General features: G+C 38.2%; 1 protein-coding gene across 2 annotated transcripts in view; it reads right to left on the reverse strand.

Moving 5' to 3' along the window:
- The window catches only part of C3H8orf34 (chromosome 3 C8orf34 homolog), a 167,680-nt gene that overhangs the window by 127,122 nt on the left and 17,040 nt on the right, over positions 1-23,518 (reverse strand). For both annotated transcript variants that reach the window (XM_055706091.1, XM_027811177.2), the window contains exons 2-3: positions 8,157-8,304; positions 7,080-7,211 (exon numbers count right to left, since the gene is read on the reverse strand). In XM_055706091.1, the coding sequence (XP_055562066.1) occupies positions 7,080-7,211; positions 8,157-8,304 (280 nt within the window). The remainder of the gene's footprint in view (positions 1-7,079; positions 7,212-8,156; positions 8,305-23,518) is intronic.

Genomic DNA, 23,518 nt, shown 5'->3' on the forward strand with positions numbered 1-23,518 from the left:
CCATTACATGCTAAGAAAGAAGCTTGCAGACTCCTACAATCATGCAAAAAAAAGTAGTACCTTATGATCATTTGGAATCTCAGAGTGCATTTATGATGGTATGGGGAAATTATGCTCTGACTTCAATTTCTGGTAGCTATTACAAAATGTGTTAAATAACTGTTCCTATTGAAATTTCCCTTATTGCTCACTGCCTTCTGTGTGAATATAGACTCTCCTCCATTTTTGATCAATTCCAAAAGGAAAAGTTGAAGGCAATAGCCATCTCTTCCAGATAAAGAAATTGGAGAACGGTATGTTTAAGTCAATATGTCACAGAGAACATGATTCCATCTCCTGTAGACATAAACCAAGCCATCTTCAAACTAGACATCTACACAGCCTAACAACACAGAGTATATTCTGATCTGTAACACTCACCCAGGAACACGGGTAACTATTAGGGAAGTTAATACGTTAGACTTCAATTACACATTCTTGAAGACAGAAGACAAAGGAGACATTGAAAAAGACCTACAGAGATCAGAGTAGGAGGAAAGAGACACTGGAAGCCTCAGTAAGGAGAAGGGAAGAGAGGGGCAAGTTGGTGTGTCAAGAGTCCGGTTCTGCTTTGTGTTCAAAAGACAAGTCATGTATTTCCTTCTGAGGACAATGGAAATAATGAGCTGTGGTGATTCCTAGCAAATACATACAGGCCTTAAGGTATTAGGGTATGTCTAGCCTCTACTCAAATGGCAGCTTTTAATTTTTGTTGATACTTTCAAATGGCAATCATTTAATTTCCAATTCCCCACTTTAGGAACCACTATGTTCATTAGAAGTTATCTAAATTTTTGTGTGACCAAGTATTGCCTCCATTCATAGACCCCAGCATAATTAACTTACATTATATAGCACAACTTCAGTATTTGTCATCCTTTTTCTTATTTACAGAAAAAAAAAAGTTCCACCTAGTATTTTTTCCTCAACTTTTACTAATTGTAAATACAAACCGTTAGTAAACTAGAAAATAAATTCTGCAATGAGGTCTCTCTATTATTGCTCACCTTTGTTTTATATTGAGATCACAGGCTCCTTTACTGCCTGCTTTTTCAGCCATCTCATCTTCTCCCTTCAGTGTACCAACACTATACTGTGCAGCATCGCTCTGGCTATTAGCAGTTTGACAGACTTTTCTTTCCAGATACTGAACTTACCACACCACAGAAAACTCACAGTACCATCAAAATACAAACAGGCAATAATTTAATATAGTAAAGCCATGTACAAAGGTGACCAAACCTTAGAGTTTCCAGGTTGCAGAAATTTCCCACATTGGAATTAGATATCATGTTAATTTGAAACTAACCACAATTTTCAAAACACCAAAGGACAGAATTTTTGAGAAAGCATACAATCTTGAAATAAAATTTCTTATGGGACAGAAGCTGAATGAACGAATATAAGTTCTACTCAACAGCTGTGGAGCTTCCAGGATCAGCAACTGCTGAGTATATGGACCAACCTGCATCAGGAAAATCTATGTATCAAGGCTCTATCCTTGGAAAGAAGAGAAATTTTCTCAAGAGACAACGGTCTGGTCCCTAGTTTCAGAGAAATGTCCCACAAACACAAGCGGCTTGGACTGCATCTCACTAGACGGATGGCAGGAAACCAGTCAAAAATAGGTGGAAATTCGCTCTGCATGCTGGTGTATTACAGTCTGTGTTTCAGTGAACCATTTTGTATTTCAGTGAAAAACTATTAATACAGACATACTGTCATGGAACATTTCTGTGTTGCGATAGATTTTGTTTCAACAATGGGTTTGGCTCATTCTGTTGAATGAAAACTGAGGACAAAGTTAAACAGAAATGACTGAAATTGTTATTACTTCTAGAGAGGACATAGTTCTTACTGACCTACTCTTCCAACTAATGAACAGATACTAAAAGTCAAATCTACTTCATTACATCACGTGGCATGTGTCTGTCCTTTCAAAGTTCATTTTCTGCTTGCTCACACATGTTTTTAAAATAGAAACTTGTATCCTCCCAACTATAGGATCAACAAGCACTGGGCACTTTCAAATGGATGGCTTTGTGTGAAGCATGCAGAAATATATAAGGAACATATGACCCTTTCTTGAGATCTTTTGAAATACATGACATTATTCTGTATGTATGAGCTCCATCATGTATCATTTCCATGCATGTATCACTACACACTTAGTAAAATCCTTTCATAATATTCTGACTTTCCTCTTTATTACACTCACTCATTCCTCAAAATCTTCGTATCAGTAATCTTAAATCCCTCATCACATTACCTGCCTCAACCTCATCTCCGTTATTTGAGAAATTTATAGAACACTTTCTCTTGAAATTATGTGCCTACAGTTCAGAAGATTTATTACATCTACATCATAGCATTTGTATAGAAATATTTATGTTTTCCTTTTATAGAGCAGAGATTTCCCCATCTCATCTTAGAAGACTGTAAAGACATGCTTTCCAGTATTTGTGATTTTCTGGCAGCATGTCCGCCCAACAAATGCACATCAGATTCATTTGCAGATGTGTTATGAATTCTGTCACAAATCAGCAGACCTTTATTTCCAACTGGATGATGGTACAAGATCTGTATTGTTTTTATCTACATATACATGTCTTTTCAAGACATGATTTGCAGACAGTCAGACCAGTTGCTCAATAAATCCTACATATTTCATTAATACATTGTATGACCATCTTACATCTCAAAGAACAAAAATGCCTGTTGTTATTGAGCATAAAATTACTCATGTACTTAAACCCTGCAATAGCATTCAGATTAGAGTTCTTTGATAATACAGCCAAACTGGTTTATGCAGTACCCAGACATTAAAAGGCTAAGAGAATGATGGCCTACAGTCCTAGACTGACCAAGGGCCATCAAAAGTAGACAACATTGTAATTTTAAGTGGGATATGGTGAGAATGGTGAACTGAAGCAGAGTGGAAGGATGATCTGTGATCTGATTTAATATGGAGGTGGTGAAGAGGTCAACTTACTTGGCTTAAAAGGAGATGACTGGGTCTGTTTCACAAACTATTTAGAAACTTTGAAACTTGTTTTTCTTCAAATACAGAATGTGGTAATTTAAAATATTCATTAAATATATTTATATATATACACACAAACACACATACGCACACACACACACTAGGAGCCCCAACTCCAATTCTCTTCCTTGCCAGACAACAGCAGCAGCTTCTGCTTAATTCTGGTTTTGCACACATCAAACAAGTGGTCAGATCATTTAGATACCAGGGTTTCTTGTTTTTGTGTTTGTTTCAGGTGCAACCAAGATTGTAACAGGCAGGAGGGAGGGACTGGAGAAATCTTTCCAGTAAAAAAGTTGAATGCCTAAGGAAGATAAATCTGTGCAGGAATAGCATGCAGTGAACATCAGCTCTGCTGAAGGAAAAAAGTATTTCCTAATTCAATAAATCAATTCTCCTGATGTTTCCAAAGATTCCCATCAAATTACAATTCTCAGTTCTGAATAAACTTACAAGTTCAGGGTCATTTGAACAAGACAGTCGTAAGACAAAAGCTCTGCAACAGAACATATTACAGCTGATGGACTCTATTCAATTTTGGGTTTGTTTTGGCAGTTTTGGGGGGCTTTTTAGGTTGTTAGGTTTGTTTGCTTTAAACACAAATCTGAGAGTAAATCTTTAGGCCTCAGCAGGCCTAAAACATTTTGTTTCTCAGGTGAGTCCTTACTACCTCTTTGGAGAGGCTTTAGAAAAAATGTACAGTGACACCCAAAGATGTTTTGACATACAAGCTGAAGGCACAAAAAAAATGGAATACACTGTGCACATATGGACAGAATAATAAATGGCTTCTGAACATGTTTGCTTTCTGCTGATCCAAGTAGTTGAAGGGACATACAGTACTCACTGATTTTGGCATAAACCCAGCAAAAAAAAGGTCAAAAAAAAGTCATTACTGATTTGGTTGTTGGCAGAAAATAAGAGAAGCAAGATATGGCAAAAAGGCATATGACTGAAACCAGCCTCTGTGATAGCAATTAAAAATATAGTTCAAACACACAAAGTATTTTGAAAAAGTTGCAGAGAGAAGTATTTGCAGGGATGAGTAAGTCATGAAAATAATAGCAGAAATCAAGGTTTAAAACAGTATTAGGGACAACAAAATAGGAAAGGGCGTGAACAGGAAAGCATGGAATCAGGGGATAATTAGGATGGAAAGGACCTCTGAAAGTCTTCTAGTCCAACCAGCTGCTCAAAACTGGTCCAATGAGGGCAGGCTGCTCAGACTATCCAATTGAGTTTTGAGTTACCTCCCAGGATGGAGATTCCGCAGCCTCCCTGGAAAACCTGTTCTAGTGTTTGACCACCCTTGCAGTACAATTTTTGTTGCCTCTTGTCCTTTCACTACACACCTTCCAGAAGAATCTGGCTATGTCTTCTCTACCACCCTCCAGTGTAACAGTCGGTGGCAACAGAGAAATCTCCCCTTAGCTTTCATTCCTTCAGGATAAACAAACCAATATCCTTCAGCTTTTCCCTGTCCATCATGTGCTCCAGCCCTTTCATCATCTTGGTGGACCTCCACTGAACCTGCTCGGTACACCATAGCCTATCAGGACGTACTCCAGATGTCATCTCAAAAGTGCAAAATACATACTGCTGCCTATACTCTTGCCGATGCAGCCTAGCACGCAGCTCACCTTCAGCACTGCAAAACACACAGCCACAGCTGGTTCATATTCAAGTTCTTGTCCATTAGCACCCCAGGTCTTTTTGCAAAGTTATTTTCTAGCCATTTACACCCCAGTTCATACTATTGCTCAGGATTATTCCATCCAAGATGTAGGATTTTGCATTTGCCTGTGTTGAAGGTCATGAGGTTCCTCTCAGCCCATTCCTCAAGCCTGTTGTGGTCCCTCTGAACAGCAACCCTGCTACCCAGAATACCAACCACTTCCCACAATTTGGTCTCAGCTGCAAACCTAAAATAACATTCTACCTCATAATCCAGGACATTAAGAAAGACTTTTTGAATGGTGTTGGTCTCAGTACCAGTCCCAGAAAAATGCTGCTTGCTGCTAGTGATCGGCTTTCCAACTGAACTTTGCATGCCCAGTCACAAACCCTTGAATCCAACAGTCAAGCCAACTTCCCACACTCTTGTTGTCCACTTACCCAGTCCATATGTCACTGAGTTATAAGGATACTATGGGAGACTGACAAACATTTTGCTAAAGTCAAGGTATTCAATGTCCACTGCTCTTTCTTTGATTTCAAGGCCAGTTATTTCATCTAAGGGGGAAATCAGGTTGATTTAATCAGGCACATATGATCTCATAAATCCATGCTTGCTGTTCCCAATCACATTTTCCTCCTTCCTGCGGCTGGGATCACCTTCCAGGAACATTTGCTGAATAATCTTCCCAGAGAGTGAGGTTAGGCTGATCAGCTTGCAGTCCCCAAAGTCTTCTTGCCCTTCCTCAAAATCAATGTGATGTTTGCCTTTTTCTAGTCATCAGGAACCTCCCACAATCATCATGACCTTCCAGTGATGATAGAGTGACCTTGCAATGACATTAGTCTCCTCTCTCAGAACAAATCCCAGGTAGTGGCATGTATTTATGTACATCCAATTGCCTTAAGCACACTCTAAGACTATCTTCTTCTGTTGTGGGTAAAGCTACACTCTCACACTGCAGCTTAGGAACATGGATAGCTTGAGAGTAAGCCTTTCCAACTGAAAAGCATTATTAGATGCCCTTCAGTCCACAAGGACAGATCCTTGAGTCCAGTCTTATTATGGATGTATAAATTACTTCCTTGCTCGACACGTGACCTGGAAGTTTAGAGTGCCCAGCCTCCTCTTTGTCCCTCTCCTGGGACCACCTAAGGACGAGCAAGCATGAAACTTGGTGTAGGCACACAAATTAAGGGAGTGAAAAGATGTCACTCCACTACCTGGGATAAAGACTGAGAACTCTGGGTCTTTAAGAGATGGCATGGAAGTTACTTGATGCATATGACAGAGTCTGAAATGCAAGGGAGAATAACACAGCATGGTGACAGGAACAGCTCACAACACCCTTGGCCCATTGCTGTGCAACATTATGACCTACTGAGGCCACTGGGAGATTTGACTACACTGAAGTCTGAACTACCCCATCTCACTTTTAGAGGAAAAACAGCAAGCCTTCCATTGCAGCATACTACATCTCTGTTCTCATCTGGTCCACCTAATCACACTCCAAGTTATTAAAAAGACTTGCCTTTACAAAAATTTCAAAAAGCTGCAACAGTAAACAGAAGAATTTGCAAATCATTTTGGAGAAAAAATCTTGTATACACACTTGTGTGTCTGTGTGTACCTATACATACGTATGTATGTATATTGTAGATATATTTACTAGCGTAAAAAAATCTATTCAAAATCAAGTTTAAGTCTCTTCAATGGCCAGTACACAGGAAGCACTATATTTCACTAAGGCTTGCTGCCTCTATTTTTACTACTTCTATTTTACGGGTCATTGACAATATTCCCTTCAGTCACTCTATTTCTATTCTGCCTTTTCTTTCAGTGTACTTTTAAGATTCCTTCAACAACTCTCAGAGCAGTACACCTGTTCTGCTGCCATGGCCCCTGTATCTTGAATAGTATCTAGTTATAATTTATAGTTTTGCCTTGCCTGACCCACTGCAAACAATCCGTTACTAGGACCAGTAACAGCAGAACAGATTTTACACATGCAAAATGGCAATGCAAACTAAAACATCAAATCATAATTGGTATGTGAACATAAAATTGTGCATGATACCCAGATATTCTTCTCTTTTTCTCATCTACCTAGAATTCTATTCTATCTATTGATGACAACATAGGGTATTATTAAATATTCGTAACTCAAGTGAAAGTAAAGCAAGAACCAAACTCATCTAACATATATATTCAGCCATTTCAACTGCTCATAGTTTGTATTTTATTTTAACCCTAATTCAACAGAAAAATATACTCTGGGTTTGGAGGTATGCACGAATTAATAATGTAGTGAAGCTTTCTTACATGACTTGGACTCCGGTGACGGTGGAGAAATGTTGGACACGGCAAGGTCGCTCTTTGACTTTTTAGGCTTTTTTGCATTTACCTGCCAAGGTTTATCGTAACTTCTAAAATCTCTCCTTGTTCCTTTATTTTCTGTTAAAAGAATCGAATCAGGCAGTTACAACATTTGTAGGGTCATTTTTCAAACACTTAATAAACAATTAATCCAGAAAAAATGAGACCTATCAATCTAAACCAGGGTCCGCTCTTTTTGTTCTGCTATTTCTGATTTTTTGCTAAATTTCATGTATTTCTTCCATTTCCTAAACATCAAAATTTAGAAATTTATTACTATGTTTTTCATTAAAACCATATCTTATTCTAATTATGAAAAAGTCCTTAAGCTCCATTTATTGTCTTACATGTTTGACTGCCTATGCTTAAAATTTTACACAAACAAAAATCTGATTTGTCAGGCAACTAACATTTTGACTACCTATTATAGTCTGAAACATATCATTAGTGCATTTTTAAATACAAAACCAGCATTCTAATAATAGCTTGTACCACAACATCAAAGCTAAAATTTCTACTTTAGAATCAGAGCAAATATTTCAGAATTTTTTTTATGTTTCTGAACATCTACAATCATAAATTATTCACACTGGAATTCATAAAGTAGTAAGTGTTGGAATGATGAGTATTTAAAAGTGTGTATTATTAAAGAAAATACCTCAATAAAGGCTAATTTCAGACACAAAAACACCATGGGAGAGAAAAGGAAAACAAAGCAAAGAGAGAGGGAAAGCAAAAAGGACAGCAGGGGAATCAAGGGATCTTTATATGCACCTCCTTTCTCAGTGAGACTGGGATTGTTTCCACCCTGTAACTCTGATCCATACTGACATGACCAGGCTGAGCTGACAGCCAACAATATGTATTAAATTCAGTATCTATTGGACAAACAGGATTTATCGCGCATGCTCAAAATCACATAGTAGTACCTGTTCAGTAGGTATACGTGCATCCAGGAAATCATGAACAAAAGTATGGGAAGATTATACTGGAGACTAGCCCTTTCCAGCATACAGAACATACCTGATGTTTCACTCTCTGCCCAAAGGGCAGCAGAGCCAGACAACGTTCTCTGAAGCTGACTGCGGTTTCCCTGTTTGGACTGAAGATGATCAATTAGAAATGGGATGGGCTGGTCAGGTGTCTCTGTTATCAGCTTGGTCATCAACTCCTTTAGAAAATTAAAACAAAACAAAAAATTAGTGGGATATTGCATCTAAACTAATCTTGTATTTACCAAAAGTAAAGGAGCATTTATAAAGGAGAAGCCTGTTTTCAGCTTTGAAGAAAACAGCTGGAAACACCCATCTCCTCAAAGTACTGCTAGCTTTGCCCTATGAAGTGTTTATGTCTGAGTGCTCTTAGCCTGTACAACATCACCCATCCACTGGAATTTACCCTGAACAACCCAATCCCTGCTACCTGCTCAAATTTACCCAAAACAATCTGAATACTGTTCATTTAACCATTCAGAACAAGCACCTCTTCTGAGCAGCAAGTAACTTCATTTAAACTGTCTCTTGCCAAGTAAGAGAAACACTCTGATATATATCATGTAAGAAAAAATCCAGAAATTGGAGTAATTCATATTTTAGTTGCTTGGCAACACTCTTAACAGAAAACTTTTCTTTTTTTCCCTGCCAAAATGCAGAATTAGTGACAAGTGGAAAGATGTAATCTTGTGCTTGTAATGGACCACAACAAATGAAGGAATTCCACTGCAGAGGATTCTATTACCGAAGGAAAAGTGTAATATCTGACTTGTAATTTAAATAATTTATCTGAATCATGATTTGAAAATATTTTTCTGTCTTAGATTAATAAAAACAAGATGATGAGAACTGAGATAGGTGCATTGACACTATTAATTTTAAAAAAACATGCATGGGTGATAATCTATTAATAATACATTACAAAATTAATGTAGCATCAAAAACGTAATGTGGAGATGAAAAATTTTAGAATGCCTATGTGTCAGTGTAAGACAAATGCTACTTGATCACTGTCATCACTGACTTGCTTATCACAGGAAGAAATTATCTTCACAGAAACAGACCTAATAAAATAAAACAAATTATGGGATTCTTTACTTTATTCTGAGATGCACCAATAAAACTAAAGAACATATTTACACAGTAAAAAAAAAAAAAGTGATATTCCAAGGTGATATGAAATTAATTCCTATTCAAAAGGACCACTTTTTTATCTACTGTTCACATAAGACCTGAGCGATACAGACATCTGTGCTGTCCCAAAGCATAATCATCAGTTCTAGTCTGTGACAACAATTAGAGAAGTTAAAAAAACTGTAGATAGAGGCTACTGTTATCTATCTGGAGTAACAAATAAGTTGTACCAATCCTGTACACCTAAAGTAAAAAAGAAATAACATCGCTGGAATCCTCATAAACTGAAAATAGTATGCAGTTCAAAAAAATACTACTTATTTGTGTAATAAACCTCAAACTGATCTGCCTTGGGCACTTTCAGAGATGTCATTGAAAGTAAATACAACTTCAAGTCAACACAAAGGTGACTCAAATTATGAAGGCTGCCACTTAAGGAAGACATAGCTTTTCACTATGAGCATTCTGCTGTAAAAGGGGGGCAAAGAATCTCTTGGGGATTTGCTTCTCAAGCTACTCCAAGCAAGGTGTCAATGTGGTCTCCAACTTACTGCAGCAGGGTTCCTGAACTCTGCAGAATGTGAAAAGAACACCACTCAAACCAGCAATAACAACAGCAGTGATAGTAGCTTCAGATATCTGCTCTGTGTAAATCCACATTCACCTGCAGGAGTTATCTCCTTTCATATCTTCCTGCCACACAGGCTGTCAGAAATCTCAGAAGTAGTATCACAACTCCATAACCCTCACTGCCTTTGCCCTCCTACCAAATTCTGCTAACCCATCCATCAAGGGACCTAACCCCATCCACTCAGCCCCCAACCCATGCTCTTCAAGCCCGTGTTTCCTTTGAGTCTCTTGTCACCCCCGGCCAACTGGCAATTACAAGGAAATATGTTACCTGCCTGTGTACGGCTGCCTAGCTATGCCACGGGGTGGAGGGTTGAGAGGGGCAAGACAAACAAAAAAAAAACCCAACAAATCACAGGCACTAACTGTACTTAGTAAGCATCCAGCTCATTTTTTAAGTAAAAACATATGCTTCACTGAAGGCAAAGAGACATTAAAGATTAGGGATGTCTATTAGGGGTATTCTCAGCACCATTGCCTAGTAAAACTGTCTTAAACTTCTGATGAAATTACCCAAAGTTTATTTGATGCTCTCATCTGTTGTTTGGATGACATCTTAATAGATAGCAGGATTAGCATACTGCATGGTACTCTAAATACACTCTTACAAGTTTGGTAAGTTTCAAAAATAGATGACAAAAGTGAAGGTATTAGATAAGAAAAACTAAAGTGTATGACAAGTTACAAAAATAAAATGCCTTTCTGGTTAGCAGCAGTCTGATCTGTCTCACAATGTGCTAAGGAGGCAAGGTTTCACAGGAAAAAGAAAAGGAAAAAGACCAACTAGTCTCAATGAAGCTGCCTCTGCACTAACAGCAGAATAAAAATGGCACAAGATCATTGAAATTGAGATTCATTTATTGATAAGAAATTCAACCGATTAGTTTCAAGTATGCATGAAAACAGGAATGCAAGACACTGACATTGCTCTTAAAAATATTAACGATATTTTTTGCCTTTTTATCTCAAATTTCTAAGTTTTCTACTTGTTCTTGATTTCACCTAATTCAAATCAGAAACATAAAAAGTTTTGTCTACCTTTATGGCATGTTCTTCTGTGTACAGTATGCCTTGTAACAACAAATGAAGTCATGGCAGATTGGGTCTCCATGCTGCCAGGTGAGCTGTTCACTACCCACAACCTCTCTCCTCCTACCTTCTTTACACTGCTATGTCTTCCTTTCACTGCATGCCTTTTTGTCTCTTCTGTCAGTGGGACTCCCCTCAGTGTCTACCCTCCAGCTGCCTAACAAGTGAAGAAGCCCGTTCAGACGCCAGTAGCTAATTAATTCCCTGTGCACCCAGGAGAGGCACTGCAGCACAAAAAAGGGTGAAAAGGAACTTCCACGATTACTACAAACTAGAGCACTAGGCTGAATACAGTCGTTTCTGCAGCTTCCACACTCTATTGCCCCAAATTAGGTTCTGCCCTGACTAGAATAAAAAAGAACAGGCTGAAAGGTGATATAAGCTCCAGAAAAACTGGCAGTTAACTCCTCCAAGGATTTAACCTTGCACTGTGCAAACCAGAAATGATACCAGTCACTTCTACTTTCTTCTGTAACAGCATCTTTGTATGCTTTTACATTCATTAGTTTTATTAAAATATGTAAGACAGACTGTTTTAAAAGAAACTTGCAAAAGTTGATCTGTGGGTGTTTCCAATGTAGAGATTCACACACATATTGATAAGGCTGCAAAATACATTGAAAAAAAAAACAGGTCTAAACTAGTAAATATATAAATTCTTTATAAAGAGAATAATCTTTCACTATTGTGCTGTCCTGAAGTCCTCTATTAGTTATTCAATGCAGGCACAAATTTTAAGTTCCTTGTGACTGTCCATGCATTTAATACAGATGAAACAGTGTTCACAGTCTATTAATCATAGGCCCAATTACAAGAAAGCTCTAATTAGCTATGTCTAAACGTACCTATCAGGTTATTAAGTTAATTAAGAGACATTCTATCTTGCCCTATAATTGATAACAGTAACTACACAACAACCCCAGGTTTTGTTTTTAACTATGGCAGAGTGTGCACAGGTTTTGGCTGTATTATGTTCTCATTTCATGATTTAAATTGGATGTTTAAATTAGGTAGAGCATGTTGCCCTCAGATACCTGTCTGTCTCTCCTGACCAAGAGACTAGGTGGCTTAGCTTAAACTACAAGGTTTTGATGGGATACAGTTCCAAATTAAGACAATTCAATACAGCAGGCTTCACATCAACGTCAACGGTGATCTTGTCAATGAAGAGGCCAAGGGAGTCTACAGAGCTCCCAGCTAACTAGCTGGCGTGTGTCCACTTAGGAAGAATTGCTCTCCAGGCTCCACTGACTGTATTGGCTATATATCCATTGACTACAATGGAGCCTGGACACAGAAAACGGGCAGACACCTAAATCTAGGTTTGCTAATCACTTCGTACAGGCTGTAAAGAGCACAAAGAAGATAAAAAGTTGGGTGAAAACCTGTGGAAGGAAAGTAAGTTCAATACATTTTTTAGTGATCGACACATTATTTTTCTTTAGAATTCCTTTTTGATTTCTGCAGTAATAAAGCAAGGAAATAAATAAATAAATAAATGATGTATTTCGACATTATTCTTACCGGCTAAAACAGAAGTCTGCAATTCTTAAATGAGACCAGAAAGGTAAACACCACTGCTTCTACCACAAAAGATTATTTTCTATGGAAGTTAAGGAAAAATACCAGCATCCTTCTTTTGGAAAATAGCTCGGCTTTAAATCTTCTTGAGCCATTTAGAATTAAAAAAGAAACACACCAGGCTATAATCAAAATTGACTTCAACATATTTTAAGCATTCATGAAATTATCGCCGTGTCTCCCTATGAAAACAATTATTCAACACAAAGCAAATTTCCACATAAAAACAATATGCATGCCTATACCTTACTAGTTGTTTCAAACTAACCAAGGTAGAAAAACAGTTGAGAGCAAACCTCTATAGGATCAGTAGTCCTATTCAGCTTGTTTGTGAAAATACTCAGGCTTTTACCTGAAACTGAATGAAAAACTTTCAGCCAACTCTTTCTTTCTTCAAAGCCTCAACACTGCTTACTCCTGCCTCTTCAGCTAGCTGTGCCGCTAAATTTAGCATCACAAACTGCAGTACACAGTGTCAAACACAGCCTGCAAAGACATTAGTCTGGACATACAACTAAAAGAGAAAGTACAAAGCTGGTATGATGGCCCTGATACTATGGTATGGTGCAAACAAAATTCCCCTAAAGGTGGCACTGGTAACAAAATCTACAATATGGAAGTAGCGGCGCAGGTAACGTTTTCAGAAAGCCTCAAACTGCTTTTTTTCACATCTCAAATCAGGGTGATAATGCTGATACACAAAAGTGGTAAACTTTTGAGTCATACAATGAGAATAATAAGAGTGAGTCTGAAAATCATAAAATAGCTAACAGTCCTCCTTTAAATGTTCATCTGTTAAATATCGGTACCAATTCAATAACAGAAGACCAATTTTAGGGGCTATGTTACCAACCATGTTTAGCGAGACTCTGGAGAGCAGAATGGAAACAACATATTCTTCCCACTACAAACCCTTTGCAAATCATATAATCAGTTCCCAAGTTGGATGAACTAGCCCTATCTGATATAAATCCAACTCATCTATATAATAATTGATAAAACGTGTATCATTGATCTTACTTAGCGATCCAGAAAAAAAAAAGCTTTTGCACAGATGATGTCTGATGGACAACTGCAAAGTTTCACTGAGAGAGCTCACAACAGTTTATCAAACTCCACCATGCACATCATAACGTGCAATATCTATCTGAACCTCTTGCTGTATTTTTTCACTTACGTATCCTTTGAGGGTTTTTTTTTTATTTATCTTATTCTTGATATTTCAAATATCATTGTCCCAAATGTATTATACCACTTCTGCATTCACAAAATAGCTTCAAACACTTTTGCTCTTTGGCTTTATTATTGAAAGATTTTCTCTCTCCCATTCTATCATTTCAGACAAGAATGCTGTCAAAGGGGGGTCGCCGATAGTAGGTTACTCTAAAACATTAACTACTTCTCAGTAAAAGAACAAAAGGTTAAAGACATGCTCTCAGATATGCCAAGCATGTCAACAGTTATGTTTTCCCCCATGGTTTTCAAATCACAAAGACTTCTACAATTGCTAACACTTCTTTCAGCAATCCTGTATCTCTGCGTACCAATCTCACACTTGCGGAATTATGCCTAATACATCATTATCTGAACTCAGCAAGGGTTTATCAAACAAGGGTAGTTCACGTTATAGCAGAAACACTGTAAGGTTTCCCTAAAGTGTAATTCAGAAATCGTCCTCAGTTTCCACCCACTCTATCAACCAGTGGAAATTCTACCCTGAAGGCAAGGCACTTCACAGTTCAACGAAGAGAAAATGGAAACTACTAGTTTTCTAAAAGGTCAGTAGGATTTAAATCGAAAGAAATACTAATAGATAAAGGCTAGGAAAGACTGTTACAACCTGGACTGATTTCCTTAAATTACATTCATAAACGAACACTGACTGCACATCACTGCCTTCCCTAAATGCTAACTCAACAGGCTAGAGCTGATTTTTCTCTATCAGCTGAAGTAATCTTTCTCCAATTTCAAGGTCTAAGGTGAAGCCGCTTGTTCCTCTGTGTTCAATGATTCATTACTGCAACTGTTCAAATAATCGCATCATATTTCCAGTTCAAACTTCACTGACTTATCTTCTACTTACCTGGCACAAACTTCTTTTTTTCTGAAGGAGGGTGATACTAGGAACAAAAGCAGTAGGTATTTTTGTGGCTACCTCTGGCAGGTCGACCACAGACAGCAGCTAAGCACCCACCAGCTGTTCACTCACTCCCACCCCCTGAGAAGTCAGGGAGAGGATGGAAAGAGCAAAACCAAGCAAAACTCATGGTTCAAGATAAAGACAGTTTAATAACCAAAGGGAAAACAACCAACCAGCCAACGAAAGTGATGCTGAGGCACTCCCTCATCACCTCCCACTGCAAGCCCCCAAGCAACAGCTACTTTCAAAAATTTATCCCCCAGCTTTTATTGCCAAGCATGACATTATATGGTAAGGAATATCTTTTTTCTTATGTTGGGTCAGTTGTCCCAGCTGTGTCCCCTCACAGCTGCCCAGCCCCAGCCTGCTTGCTAGGAGGCAGAGTGAGGAACAGAGAAGGCCTTGACCCTGTGCAGCGCCAAGCAATGGCCAAAAGACTGGTGTATCAACATTGTTTTAGTACAAATGAGAAACACAGCACCATATGGGCTGCTGTGAAGAAAACCAACTCCATCCCACCCCAACTCAGTACAGTACCACTAGTACCACTCTATAATAATGGTTATTAAGGGTTTATGAGTGGCAATCAGAAGGAGAAGGCTGTACATGAAAAAAACCACAATTGGTGTATTAAGGGATTGACTCAGCAAAGCACTTAAGCTTAAGTGTTTTTTATGCATGAGAAGTAAATAATTATAAAGCCAGGTGCATGCTTAAAATGCCTCGATGAAGTAGATTACTGCTCTGTGCTGCAGAATTGCAAGCATTTCCTTCCTTCCAGGAGCCTACACACCCCACCCCACCCCACCCCCCACCCCCCTCGCCAAAAAAAAAAAAAAAAAAAAAAGTCTTTTTTAGAATCTAACTATGCAAATGAAGATTGATGGAAATCCTTTCAATTGTGACCCATGGAAAACCTGGACAATACACATTTTCAAAATGTGTTCAGCAACTAACCACACCTGTCAGATGCTCTTTCACCACCACCGCCACACACCTCCCACCCCCGAACACTTATCCCAGTAAAGTTAAAAAATGTAAATACATGTTTCCAAATTAGGCCACACATTAGATACACTACTGATATATTACCAGAGTAAAAACTTATCAGAAATAACTGTTGCATGTTTATCATTTCTCATGTTTTTTTCTAGTTCCTGTCCTCACAGTTTAGGGCAATTAAACTGATTGATTTGTCAGTGATTAAAGAAACTTACTATGCAAGACATTTTATACTTTCCTTTTCTCCCCCCCCCCCCCCCCCCTTACAGCCATATTATAATATCTAAAAGCACAATACCAGTAGTAGGACATTGATAAATTTGGTCTAGGAATTAAGAGTCCCAATTTCTTACTACTTAAAATCCCAGACTTCCATACAGTTACTCTTAATTTTTCCAACAGAAGACAGAAGGACCTAAATCTGGAGTTGGGCAACAAGTGATGATTCCATGCAAAGCTAGTTAAAGTCCTAGCCCTACTTAAATGCAGGAGCAAGGTGCACACCTGTCCTACTCACTGCCTGAAACCATGTTACAACCAGGAAAGAATCGCCCCGGCTATAGTACAGAAGCAACTTCCCCTAATCCCCCCAGTTACTTCACTGGTAGATACAAAGCTGTGCACTGGGGTTCATTACAGCAACAGTGGCAAGGCCTCAAAGAAAGCCTTGTCAAATCAATTTTTATAGCAAACTCTTCAAAGCCACAAGTTTGATACCCTGGTGCTATGCTCCTCTCTCCCCTATTTCACATGGCTAACTAGTACTCTTCTATTGCACATGTAAAGCATATTCAAGTGAATAGTAAGACTACATTTTTGTAGGTAACTGCAATGTACCTAGTGGTAGCATGAATGTAATATGCTTGCACCAGAGAGTCACTGCCTTCAATTATTCCCACGAACTTCTAGTTTAGGTCAGATGCTAAAACACTGCTAAGAGCACAAGCAATTGGAAGAGAAAAAGCTTTGAAAAACCTCAGGGCTCAGCCACACCCCAAATAAATTCAAAGTGTAAGTAAAGATTATTTTCTAACACAAGAGTTTCAACACTGCTGAATTTCACAGCATTGAATCTTACTAATATGAAAGTATCAGGCTAACTCAGAAAAAGGTCAGTGAAATATTTCAAAGCAATCTAACATAGATAATGTAAAAATAGGGCTTAAATACAGTAACTTGAATTCCTTCTAGGAACAGGATTTCTGGTCTCATGCAGAAAAAATACAGACATATGGGGACAAAATATGTATAGCTGAAAATACTGAGTATATTCAATTATTTTTTATTATTATGAGTATATATGTAAACAAGAAAAAAAATTCCTGCGTTTAGCATACATTCAACAGAACACATACATTATAATTGTAATAACTGGACAACTGAGGTACATTGTAATTCTTATATTCATTAATGTATTCATAATATGCAATGCAAAATCTACCTAAAACATAAATGCATAATTCCTTCTGTTTGTAAAAGACATGTACTTGCTGTAAAATTACAATAACATAAATCTGACATTACAGGCTTAGAAGCTTGTGTATCTTAGAAGTCAGAAATACACATCGTCCACGAATTTTCCATGTGAGCCAGTCAAATTTGTATCACTGTGATGGTTTAACTTCAGCCTCACAGCCACTCACCCACTCCCCCCACTGGGATGAGGCAGAGAATCAGAAGAGGAAAAGTGAGAAAACTCGTACATTGAGATAAAGACAGTTTAATAGGTAAAGCAAAAGCAACACGGGCAAGCAAAGCAAAGCAAGGAATCCATTCACCACTTCCCACCGGCAGGCAGGTGCTCAGCCATCCCGGGAAAGCCGAGCTCCATCCCAGGTCATGGTTACTTGGGAAGACAAATGCTGTCACTCCAAATGCTCCCCCCTTCCTCCTTCTTCCCCCAGCTCCATATGCTGAGCATGACACCACATGGTATGGGACACACCTTCGGTCAGTTGGGGACAGCTGTCCTGGCTGTGTCCCCTCCCAGCTTCTTGTGCCCCCCCAGCCTGCTCGCTGGTGGTGGGGGGTGAGGGGCAGAAAAGGCCTCGACTATGTAAGCGCTGCTCAGCGACAGCTGAAACATCCCCGCGTGATCAACACTGCTTCCAGCACAAATCCAACACATAGCCCCATACTGGCTACTGTGAAGAAAATTAACTCTACCCCAGCAAAAACAAGCGCAAAACCAAAATGACTCTTCATATACATGAAATATTGACATTCAAAATGAAATACATAATTTTTCTCCACTTTTTATTTCATCTTTTCAAAATCCTGTCAAACTTTCCTAAGTTGTGTAACAAAAACTGGCAGTGAGAGTCACATTAAAAGGCCTAATATTGTACTCTGACAACTTCCCCTGTGGATAGCAGTATTGGAGTGGATACAAAATGGTAATATGACATATACATGTCAACAGTTGACATTAAAAATTATTATTTTTTTTTTTTTACAACGTGGATGGTTGGAGTTTTTTGACACTTCAATTTTCAAAGCTACTGACTGCATGCAAAACCATGGCACCCAACGCAGAACACCAGCAAGTAGCAGAGCTCTTCCAAAGAGCAACTGCTGGAAGAAGTCACTGCGAGTCATTTAACAGCGCATACTGCTAAAAGGAATTTCCCACTGGTAACTGCTCAGCAGTCACCCATGCATCACCCACGCAGCTGGAGAGAAGAAAAGCTCACTGAGGACTCTCAGGTGAGCTGTAGACATATGTTTCCAAATCCTAGATCCTTCACTCAAGTCACACTTTGCCTGCTCGCTGGTTTCAGCATATCAGCCACCAAATGCTCATTTATCCACAGGTTTGTCTACCAGCAGCTATGAAGAAGACTTCCGAGGCTGATCTCACACATGAATGAAGCAGACAACAAAACAACACAAAACCAAACCAGCAATAATGTATTTAGCATAAGCCTATTAACATAAATGCAAAGATTGGAAGTGCAAGTAAAAAAACCTATACTCCAAGGTCACAGACCTAAGTTTAAAACATCGAATCCTGCCAGTGATCTCTCATAGGTATGTATGTATACATATACATGCAGAGATTTCCAGTAATTAAGTAATCTGCAGTTCTGGAAATTCTAGTTTTATTGGAATGTCCACAGGACAGATTTCAGCCTACCACATCAGGGCTTCTGGGCCATTTTGAGGCTTTCACCTAATTCAGGCCTTGGACTGAAGTTCAAATCCTATCACTTCGATAGTTTTACTGTACAAACAGTTTTCAAATTACCCATTCAACAAAGATACTAGAATTGTACACTGGCCAAAAATTTAGAATTAGAAATAATGTTTCTGTCCACTTAAATATCCACTTTCTTTAATGAGTCCCTTATATGAGTCCCTTATAATACATCGACTTCTGAAGTATGAGCACAATCTAATGGATGACTTTAATCTAATGGAATTTTTTTTTTTTAAGTATGGCTTATTACAAAAGACGGTAAGCTTTTATTACCAGAGTTCAAATAACAATTTCAAGGATGGTGGGGTTATGTGTGACTGTACTAGGAACACTATGGGCCAGTAAAAGATTTCAGTATCTAAACTGAGAGTTATGGAAGTTATCCCTAACTAAAATTGTATCTTGACAATCTCTGTAGTATTGATACCACCAGTTTGACTTGAAAATATTCCAGGTACATAAATGATAAGTGAACCTTTGTGATCTGATGCACCTAAAGGACATGTGTATTTTATCCAAAAACTTCAGGCTCAAAGGTAATCATGAGAAAGTGACCACAATGTGAGTACTTTTCCAAGGCAGCTTGCCTGAATAGCTATGCTACAGCCTCACCTGATCCTCACCTGCAAGGAGGTGACAGATGTGAGTCTAACCCCTGCAGGCTGAACAGGATACTGAAAATAGGATCTCACAGTCTCTGAGCAAGTGAATAGAAGAGGGATTCTGTGACCATCTCTTTAGACCACATTTTAAATTCAAGACACAAGCCTTGACCAGTGCTTTTTAGAAAGACAGCAGACCTCAATCTTCTAGAGTGGAGAGAGTGCACTAAAAAAACCAACCAAACAAAAAAATACCCCACCAAACAACCTGAATAAATAGGGTCTCCCTTCTTGATTAAGGCTTTGGATGGTGCTTTCACATGCAAATAGCATGTGCTTTAACATGCAAATACCTGGGGCAAAACGCTATGAAGTATAACTAAAGTATCAACTGTGAATAGGCACCGTTGGACTACATGAGACTGCAGGTGGGAAGTACCAATGAACATTAGGTTAACATGAACAAAGTCCATACCTCTGTGGCATACAAAGTCGTGGCATGTAGCCTTGGCTACAGGAAGAGAGAGGTGATAACGTGATTGGCTTTCACGTTTCTGAATAGGATTGGATTAATATAGATAGAGATCTGTTCAGCATAAAAGATTCTAATTTTTCAAGATTTACAAAATTACATTTACCATGTTGGCATTTCACTTTTAAAGATGTAATGACATAAAAAAAGAATTTAGAAAATTGGTTTTCTAAGGCCACTATGGGATCATCTGTCCATGTCATTGAGTCTTGGGATGTAAACGGTTGTTAAGATTAGTAACTCAGGTGCTAGACTCGAAGATAACAGGATCTACAAGAGATTCCTATGAAAATCACAGAACTGTTCCATCAACAAGTCTTTCAGACCCTGCAAAACCCAATGAAGACTAGACAGACTGGCACCTGAGATTCCTGAGGGGTCTGCTGGAGTTGCTGTTCTCTGACCATGCTTAATGCGTGACCAATACTAGACCCCTCACAAATACAGTGAGGGCAATACCTGCTAGCTGCATATGAGCTCTGGTTCTCATTCAGGATACTGGAACCTAAATACAACACAAGGCTACCGTCAGTCTGAGGAAATTCAAACCCACAGCTCTCACCACACAGGATACTGTCTTAAACTCAAGGCTATGCTCTATCAGTGGAAAGAAACTTTCTAAGCTGCTTCCCACACCTGTGCTACTGCACAGTAAGATAGACAGACAGGCAGATAGATAAATCAGGCGGTGACATGAAAGGGAGCATGATTTGACAGTCCAGCGGCTAGTATTAAACAGCCTTTAGATAAAATACAGACACAGTCCTTTGACACTGTGGAGAACTGCTTCAGTTCTAGCCACATTTGAGGAGAAAACAGGCAATTGTTATTTCTTGAAACACTGCACAGCAACACCTGCTTTCAACTCCAGCTTGACACTCTAGATTTGGCTGATGTTTCAGACATTGCTTAGTGGTTTGGCATTTAGTGTTGTGGGTGAGTTCTTGCTTAGTATGTGGGGTTTCTGGATCACCATATTGAGAAACATACTATACCCAGCTAGTGTTCCAATGTAAAAATGCCACTAACAAATCCTGGAATTTCTTCACTGAAATTTTAGCATTTGGCTTGTAACTAAATGTACATCTTTCCTTGGATCACACCCTCAATGATTTTTGCTTTGTTGGCCTTCTTTAAAAAAAGAGGTCTTGAGAAGTCCTTTAACTGCCATCACAGCAGTATGAACATTAGGGAACCCCTTTAAGTTAACATCACTTTTACACAACAAAATCCCATTCAAGATATCAAAGCCTTATTTTCAATGGAGCTTTGGCCTGATGAGCATTCCACAGTTTGAAGCCTCTGGAAACGACCACTCAACTGTCTTCCACTGGTTTCACTAGTGCATGCAACTAACATAACATACAAACCACAGGATAACAGACATGATGAAGCTGCAGACAGTCAAGCCCATGTTAGCAGAAAAATTAAAACTCAGGCTATCCAGTGTCCACTAGCAGATGCTCTACTCTGACAGCTTTTGGAACAAGGCACTGTAGCTCTTGCACTATCTGTAAAAGGCAAATCAGTATTACTTCTGCTGTGGAAAAAATGATACAACTAACGTCGTGTCACTACAACATTACATTTACTCAAGTTATGCAGAAAGAAAAATATGAGACTGTTTCTAAGAGTTCTGGTGTCCAGATTGTGTAGCCAAAGTTATTAAATATTCTGTATAAATTCTATGCATTTAAATATTTTTTTTATTTTTTTTTTAATCTTGACCAACAATTTTAAACTATTCACACGGAAGTTCAAATAATAACCAGCAGTTACAGTGACATGAAACTGAGAATGTGAGTTACCAGATCCAAGGTAGGGAATTTCTAACACAGATTTAATTACCCTGACTTTAGCTGCCTACACAAATTAACCCTAAATTTTCTCAAGTAATGATCACTAAACAAATTCCAATGAAGTTAACAGGTGCTCCCTGATTGTTAGAATTTATTTAAATCACGTCATTTGAAGATGTTCCTTCAATACAGCAGCTAAACAATTGTTGGTAATAGTCTAATTACAAGTTTTATTCATACACTTTGAATAGATGAATAGCTATTCAGATATGCATCTTAATTTCCTTTTATTTACCTGTGAGAGATTGACTTGGTCTCATAAGACTTCATACCAACATTGTAATCAGCTTTTTAAATAGAACTAAATGTTTAATATGCACCAATACAACAGAGATTTCTGAACTGGAAAGGTCAGAATTTGTTGCCATAGAAAAGTCTGGAAACTCATTTTCACCACAGCAAAATACAAAGGTTTCTTTTATATCTGCTGAATTTTTATACAGCAAATGTGGCTGGAACTCTTTAAATAAGACTAATGAGCTGTTTTTAAAGAGCATTTTAGGAAGACAGAAGGTTATTTCACATATAAGCAGTGGATTGACTTAAAGCTACTTGTACCCTTCCCCCCCCAGGAAAGGACACACTGATTTGCCTTTCACCAGTAACACAAGATGCACAGTATCATGTTTGAATAATCGCCAAAGCCACTGCAGACTGTCTGCAAGCAGAGACCTAGTAGCTCTTAAATGCCTTTGAGAACACACAGTCACGTTCAGTTTGGTTCAACACAGCTCATACTCAGTGCTTTTCTAACTGCAAGTGGAAATGCTAAAAATCTCCTTGTTTACTATTACAAGTAACACTTTTATATTACTGGTTATTTTAACCTGTATTCATTTAGAGGTATATGATTTTTTTTCTTAATTACCTATACACTTGAACTTCGCCGATTAAAAAAAATATGCAAAATTCACAATGAAATCAGAATTAAAAGAACTGGTCTTCTTAAATGCAAGAATACAGGAAACTTTTGCTATGCAGAAGACATCAGCCAACAGACAGAATAATAAAATTTTATTATGAATGCATGATTTAATAATATTATAATATGTAGCTAAATAACTATGTTAACTAATAGCAAAAAAAATATTGACCAATTTTTTTTCTATACTCCAGGGGATCTTCCAGCATTTTGTGTACTACTATCTACTACATGCGATGACATGATACTGGCAACTATTTTATTTCTGTTGAGTATCAGTGTACCTCAATTTATCTTCGGCCCCAATCGGGAAGACACATGAATAACTGCAGTTCAGCTGGAAGTAAAATCCATCTGTGATTGCTTCCATATGCATTTGTTTCATCCATCAGTTAAGCCAAAATTACTTGTATGATTTTCCCCATCAGCAAGCAAGACGACAGAGAAACTGCTTTAATGACACCTTTTATTTCTTAATATTATTTTCAAAGTTCTGACAAATTTCTAACATACTTTGCCTTCATTGATAATCTTTATTTCAAGTCAAATCAAAATAGATACTTCTGATGCTCAAAGTGCGGAAACTTCTAAGAATGAACATCCCATCATAACCAAACTAAAAACCAAACAAGGTTAGGCACACAGAGGGAAAAAGACATGCACGTGTCCATTTTGACCTAAAGAGCACAGGCTTTAAGTACTC

The sequence above is a fragment of the Falco cherrug genome, chromosome 3 (assembly GCF_023634085.1).
Source record: "Falco cherrug isolate bFalChe1 chromosome 3, bFalChe1.pri, whole genome shotgun sequence".
Taxonomy (NCBI): domain Eukaryota; kingdom Metazoa; phylum Chordata; class Aves; order Falconiformes; family Falconidae; genus Falco; species Falco cherrug.